Source organism: Coffea eugenioides, chromosome 2 (genome assembly GCF_003713205.1).
Source record: "Coffea eugenioides isolate CCC68of chromosome 2, Ceug_1.0, whole genome shotgun sequence".
Taxonomy (NCBI): domain Eukaryota; kingdom Viridiplantae; phylum Streptophyta; class Magnoliopsida; order Gentianales; family Rubiaceae; genus Coffea; species Coffea eugenioides.
Genome location: NC_040036.1, coordinates 69,288,172 through 69,295,790, shown reverse-complemented (window position 1 = coordinate 69,295,790; position 7,619 = coordinate 69,288,172). Strand labels below are relative to the sequence as shown.

At 36.2% G+C, this 7,619-nt stretch overlaps 1 protein-coding gene across 1 annotated transcript in view; it reads left to right on the top strand.

Moving 5' to 3' along the window:
- The window catches only part of LOC113760116, a 5,568-nt gene extending 1,629 nt beyond the window's left edge, over nt 1-3,939 (top strand). The window contains exon 2 of the mRNA XM_027302687.1: nt 3,860-3,939. Coding sequence (XP_027158488.1) covers nt 3,860-3,939 — 80 coding nt within the window. The remainder of the gene's footprint in view (nt 1-3,859) is intronic.
- Nucleotides 3,940-7,619: the final 3,680 nt, after the last annotated feature.

The following is a 7,619-nucleotide window of genomic DNA, read 5'->3' as shown; positions in this document are numbered from 1 at the left end:
CAACGTCATTTTTCACCTGATTTTGCTTCAAATAGTCACATTTACTTAACGGTCCGTTAAAGGTTGGCTAAATTGCCATCTGAGGATGACATTTGGTCAAAAATTGTTAATTCAGACACCAAATGTGTCAAGCCCGAAAGATGAGGGACGAAATGTGTCTTGTGCCCAAAGTTTGGGGATGAAAACCGGTATTTTCCCATTGTTTTAATTAATGGATTCTACTTATAATTAGTTAATGGTATTGTTTTATTAGGAAAAGGAGTAAAACGTCATTAAAAGAGGTGATTTTCCAGTTAATTCAAGATTTGGCACGTGAGATGATTTTGAACTCGGAACCAATGTCCTGATGTAAAAGTCGGATTCTACACCGAATGTATAACCTCCTATATTTTTTAAGTACTAGTCTAGACTATTTTGTAGGACTTCTCTTTGGAACGACTTGATTAGTTTATTTTGATTAGAACTCTTTGTTTGAGAGGAGTAGTTTTAGTAGTAGTAGGAAACGGCAAAATAGGGCGCATGACTGGTTCTTTATTCTTTCTCTTTTCGGATAGTAAGAGACTAGAGATAGGTATTATTTATTCCTAACAAGAAACAACAGAGACGGCTGGCTCTTCTTTTCTTTTGGAGACTCCATCTCGTATTCTTGCAAAATGGTTTCGGCGATTAATTCCTATATTTGGTGCATGGCTTTTTCCTTGGATATGAGCTGATAAGAGTTTATTTTACGTATTTTTTGTGTGTTTTATTAGTTAATTTTGGTTTGATTATTTAGTTTAATAACTAAAATAACTAAGGTTTTGGTAAAAAAAACTACATTTTATGTTAAAATGGCTAAACATTGCATTTTATGGATTTTTATGGTAAAAACTTCATATTTTGTAGGTTTAATGATTCAATCATCAAATGAAGTGCATTGAGAAGATATTTGGATGATTGAAGATGGATTAAAGTGGGGAAAATAAAATATGAAGTGTAAAAAGGAAAAATGCAATTTGAATCAAGAAAAGTCAGGTTTTGACAACTCTGACACGTTTTGGTATTTTGACTATATCTGGAGCTACACAGATCGGATCAAGGTGATCTTGGTACCATTTTGAAGCTAAGAGATATATCTACATTTGGTATGAAGACATCAAAGTCCAATTCAGCCGTTTTCATAGTCCAAAAGTTGAAATACCGAAATTCAACTCAGCTGTCCAAAGTGGAAAACAGAGCTCTGACCAGTGTTTAGTATTTTGATCATATCTCAGGCTACAAAGCTCAGATTTGGATGATTCTTGAAGCATTGGAAAGCTAACTCAAAGGGCTACAACTTTGGTGTTTTACAAAAAAGCCAGTTCAGCCTTTATGATAGAGAAAATCGCAGCTGAAGTAAGGACAAAGTGAATACGCGAGTACACAAAACGTGACTTGTAACCGCGTTTTGTGTAGGCGCGTTTTCCGGCCGCAATTCTGCAATTTTGCTCAGTCAATTCTCTTGTGTTCTGACTACTTTCCAGCTACAATCTGCAAGAGAATTCGGTGCACATGCTTTAGAAGACAAAAGGGCAAGAAAGTTGGCATATTTTCAAGTCAAAAACAATGGCTATTGACTATCTTAACAATTTCAGATTTGGAAATCAAATGCAGCAAATTTGGACCAATGGAAAAGGAGCTTTTGGAGCAGTTTATATAGGGAGCAACCAGGACATGCAAATGATACGGGAGAAGCTTGGAAGTGCAGAAATGTAGTTTTTCCATTCTCTTAGTATTAGATTAGTGTAGGATAGTGTAGTAAGTGTAGTTCATCCATTCTTGTATAATGGCTAGATTAGGATGAAAATGGAGATGAAGAAAGAGAAGTTGAAGCTCAAGTGACATGGGTTATCTCTTCTCCAACTCTTTATCTTTTGTATTGGATTCTTAAATATAGTTAATATACAAGTTATGGAATTTATGTCTATTATGTGTTTCTAAAGTTTATGCCTTGGGTTTGGTTGAACTTTCTATGATTGTTAGTGTTTATCATTTGGCTATTTAACTGCTATGTTTTGAGCAAGTTATTTAGCACTTTGGCTCTTTAAATCATGATTAATCTGGTACCATTAATTCTGATTATCTAAGGTGTTATTTCTGCAATGAAAATTGAGATTTAACATTAGTTCAAGAAGTGCTAAACATAGGGAGTACACTCACGAAAGTAGAGGTGCACTTATGTGGTTTTTAGTGATTCATTTCATGTAATTTCACTGAAGAAATGAACTTGTAGCTAATTTCATAACCATGAGAATAGGTATGGATTAGTTATAAGTATAATTGATTCACTACGAAAGTAGGATTCAAATGCATAAGGAAATTACACCATAATTAGCCTAGATGTAGTATTCAATGATCCAAATATAACACTTGGATGAGTAGTTAGGGATACCACAACCTAAGGAGCTTTTATTTGTTAATTTCTTGTATAAGTGCAGTAGGTTAAATTTCTTATGATTAATTGATAGTCTAAATAATAGAGAAACTTTAGTAATACCGGTAATTGTTCACTCTTCCTTGTGGGATCGACCCGATATATACCCTAAACTACTAGTTGATCTGTATACTTGCAGTGAACGGGTGTAATTCGGTATTTTTTAGCTTACATGTATGTAAAATACCCGTCATGAGCTAAGCTTATCATTCTAGTCAAAGAACAACGGAGGATTTGGTTCATCTAAAATTGTGAGATCCAATTGATTATTTTTATTTTTTTATTTATTGGTATTCGTATGTTCTCTAATTTAATTTCTTATGGTTATTATTTTATTCGAATATCAAGAATCCGATATTTAATTTAATCTAATAACCTAAAACTAGCTAGAGTAGTTAGATACATAATTGTTTAATTATTCTAAATGAGTGGTGACTGGCATGATTGGATTTGTGTCAGGGGAATATATGTGTTAACTTAAAATAACCCTCGTAGCATGTTATTTAGTTAGAATAGAGCTTCTCTAATTCTTAAGCCAATTAGGAAATTGAACTCTACGGTCGTACTTAGGGTTATTTCCTCATTAAGAAAATGATTAACGGTCGTATCTTGATCACCAATACAATAAGGAGAAGTTGATTGTTATAGCTTGTTTGGTAGTTATAACTTATTTATCAGTGGGTGAATGAAATTATTATTGCATCCATGATCAATTGAGTAAACTATCTCCGAAGTTATTTCTTGACTAGAGTTTATTTATTATTGTTTCATTTTTAGTAAATTATTAGTTAGGTCTTTTTAATTTTTTTGTTTAGTCATTCATGTTTTTATAAAAATCCCCCCATACTTTGAATTTGAGGATAAACGAATTTCCCCAATCCATGTGGATTCGACCCTACTTACCATTGTATACAAAATTTATACTTTATTTTAGTAGGTATTTATTATTGTACAAACTCGACAACCTGTCAATTTTTTACGCCGTTGCCGGGGACTGGCGTAGTTATTTTTTTGCTTTTTGAGTTCATTTTATTTTTAATTTTCTAGCATTTTTTCTGGTTTATGTGTCGCTCTTCTCGTACAGGCGAATTAATTTTCGATTCTGAAGTAGAAAAGACTACACGTAGAACAAGAAAGGAGACCAGGCAACATAGAAAGGAGCAATCAGTTGCTACTACTCAAAGGCTCAATCCAGAAGTCAAATCAACAAATTTTTTAGTGATACCTCGAGCGATTCTGATCAAGAAGACATCACCATGGCTAATGCTCGAATTTTAAGGGAGTTGGCTGCTCCAAACTTAAATCAAAAGCCATTATGCATTTCCTTTCTAAATTTAAATGATAATACTGCTTTTGAATTAAAGTCTGGTCTAATTTACCTTTTATCTTCTTTTCATGGTTTTTCAGGTAAGAAACCCTACAAGCACTTGCAGGAATTTGATGTAGTATGCACAAGTATGAAACCCCCGGGGAATATTGAGGAGTAGATAGAAATGCGAGCATTTCCCTTTTTCCTCAAGTACGCAGCAAAAAATTGATTGTACTATCTACCATTAGGTAGTATAACAACTTGGGAATAGTTAACGAAGAAATTTTTGAAAAAATATTTCCCTGTGTCTAGAACCGCCAGTCTGAGGAAGAAAATATGTGGCATTACACAGTATCCGGGGGAGTCTCTCTATGACTACTGGGAGAGATTCAAGAAGCTGTGTACTAGATGCCACCAGCACCAGATTAGCGAGTAGCTCCTGATTTAATATTTCTGTGAAGGTTTACTATATGTAGATAGATGTCTAATAGATGCTGCCAGTGGAGGTGATTTGGTGAATAAGACCCCCGAACAAACTTGGGAATTGATAGAAGGGATGACAGAAAATTCTTAACAATTTGGCACAAGAGAGGATGTCTATACTCGTTGAGTAAATGAGGTAAATGTCTCATCAATTCAACAATAATTATCTGAATTAAATTCAGTTATTCGACAGTTGGCTGTAGGAAATTTGCAGCGGGCCAAAGCATGTGGTATTTGTAAGGACACAAGTCACCCTATATATAGGTGTCCAGTGTTATAAGATGAAAGTGTTGAATAGGTAAATATAGCTGGTCACATGCCTACGCCAAGAGAGTAGTATGATCCACATTCTAACACCTATAACCCAAGTTGGAGGAACAAATAGCAAAACTTTATGCCAAAAGAGAGCAAGGGTATTAGCAACAGTACCAATCCCGACCACAACCTTCTTCTTCCGATTAGGGTCCTTCTTTAGAAGAGTTGGTAAAACAATTAGCTACAAGCACTGTTCAACATCAACAAAAGGCGGACTTTGACATACAGTAGATACGGAATGAAATAAGTCAGATGGTGATATTGATTAACCATCTAGAATCACAGGGTCAAGGAAAATTGCCACCTCATCCCAAAATGAACCTAAAGAATGTAAGCGCCATGACTTTGAGGAGTAGAAGAAAAGTTGAGGGACCTAAGCTCTGACTCCAAAGGATAAAAATGAAGATCGGATTGAGAAAGAGCTTGAGGAGGAAGGAATGAGAAGTGCAAATCCAGAGGTAATTCCCGATTCAATGATTAAAGTTCGATCTAATTCACTACCTTTTCCTAGCAGGTTAGAGAAACTAAAGAAGCAAGATAAGGAAAAGGAGATTCTAGAGGTGTTTCGAAAGGTGGCAATCAATATCCCTTTGTTGGACGCAATCAGACAAGTGCCAAAATATGCTAAATTCTTGGAGAACTGTGCATCAACAAGAAAAATTGAGATGGGATGAGCAAATTGTGATAGGTTAGAACACCTTAATGATTTTACAAAGAAAACTAACATCTAAATGTAGGGATCCAGATATGTTTACTATCCCCTGTAAGATTGGACATTTTAAAATAAAAAAGTCATGCTAGATTTAGGGGTTTCTATTAACGTGATGCCTAAATCAATTTATGACTCCCTAAATTTAGGACCCTTGAAAGAAACAGGGATAATAATTCAATTGGCTAATCATGTATTTGCTTATCCGGATGGGATAATTGAGAATGTTTTAGTACAAGTAGATGAATTAATTTTTCCTACTGATTTTTATGTGCTTTACATAGATGATAGAAGTACTCCAAATTCATCACCCATTATATTAGAAAAATCCTTCTCGAGTACTGTCCAAACTAAAATTGATGTTAGTAATGGTACTCTTACAATGAAATTTGATGGAGAAGTAGTCCACTTCAATATTTTTTATACAATGACACGTCCTATTAACTCTCATTCTGCGTTTGGCATTCACGCTACTAATCCCTCTATGCAAGAATTTTCTGAGTTTGATTGTAGGGGTAAATTTAAAATTGTTGCGAACAAGTATCATAGGATGAAAGCAATTTATGAGGTGAAAATGACTAAAAAATTAAAGAAGATGGTTGCACTCAATGGCTATTTGGATTCTAGAGGAACGTCACTGATTGCAAGAAAATTTGAATTACATCCAAATTGAGAAGTGATGCTTAACATCTAACCAAAGAAGTTAAAGAAAGGCGCTTATTGGGAGGCAACCCAATTTAGTTTTTAGTTCATTTTTATTATTAGTTTCATTTTATTTATCTTAAATTTTTGAATTTGGTGTGTTTAATCTTCGTTTTTGATATTTTCTTTGTTAGAAGACTTTCTCCCGACATGACATGCTCGCGTCAGGAGGACATGTGGTAATGCACAAATGCACTCCACCATCAGAAGCGTTTACACCAACATGACGTGCTCGCGTCAGGAGGGCACGTGGTAATGCGCTAATTTTTCAATTCATCGTCAGAAGCGTCTGGACTATTATGACGTACCCACGTCAAGAGGACACGTCGTAACTTTTAATTCAACAATTTCATCATCAGAAGGGTTTCTACTAACAGGACGTGCCCACGTCTTGTCCTAGGGAAGGGTAAAAAAAAATAGAAATATTATTTTCCTTTTTCTTTCTTTATTTTTCTTTTTCTTTTTCTTTCTCTTTTCTTTTTTCTTTCTTCCTTCCTCTCCTTTTTCTTTCTTTCTCCACTATTTCTTTTATAGGCTACCATTGCTATCCATTAAATTCATTATTGAAAGCCTTAGGCCACCACCGCTATCTTTTCATCTTCTGGAGTTCGATAGCCAGCCGGCTAACCTCGTAGATTGGGGTGGGATGCCAGCCCGGCGCCTTTTCAACTCCTAAAAGAATCTTTAGCACTGGAACCAGGTATCCCAACCCCGGACTTGATCGGGTATGGTACCAGATCGCTAAGGTTCCTGGAGTGAATGAGTCATGGGTATGGCTCACGAATGGGTGGGAGGGGACGCCCTGCCAAATTCACAAGGAGGCAACGCGTCACATTAGAGGTTAACGATCAGAGGGGTCCTCTAATCACCACGTGACAGCAAGGACGGATATAGGTACTCACTTACTTGATTGGCTCAAAACCTTACCTTTTGAATCCTTTTTGTGGAGTTAAAGAGCTTAGCTTCATAGCTTCCCACTTGAGGGCCAATCTCCATCCGACCTGGGATCTCAGATGAGGGAACCCTGGGAGAGCCGCCACATCAAATGGATTAGAAGGGGTAGGGTTCCTATCGCTCCCCCGTTTCGCTGGTTCCACTTGATGCTAGTGCTGTCGCCGTCCATCACATTGATCTCACAATCGCCGCTTGTGGGTGTCAAACCACCAAAAATAAAATTTATATTAGACCTACTACCAAAACTGAATGAGTATAGTGGTGAGTAGGGTCGTCTCCTCAGGGAACAGGTAGGCAAATCACACAGGAAAATGGGGGAGGGGGGATTTTTAGCAGTAGTACCAACTAATTAAAAAGGAATAAAAACTGAAATTTAAAGTTGATTAAGATAGCAGGAACCAAACTACACAAATAACAATTAATTAAAACAACCTAGTCAAGGAATTAATCTTGGCACCGAAGCACACAACTGATCACAGATACAAGGGACAATTCATATACTCACGAATAAATTGGTTATAGTGGTCAAACGACGCACCCAACCACCAATCTTTCCTTAATTTTATGGTAGTCAAGAGACGCTCATAAACTACCCTCTTGTGATTAGACAACCCCAGGAATGCTCACAGGATTTAATGTAGCCACAGCATTAGGAATTAGAAAGACCCAATTCTAGATGACAAACACACATGCGG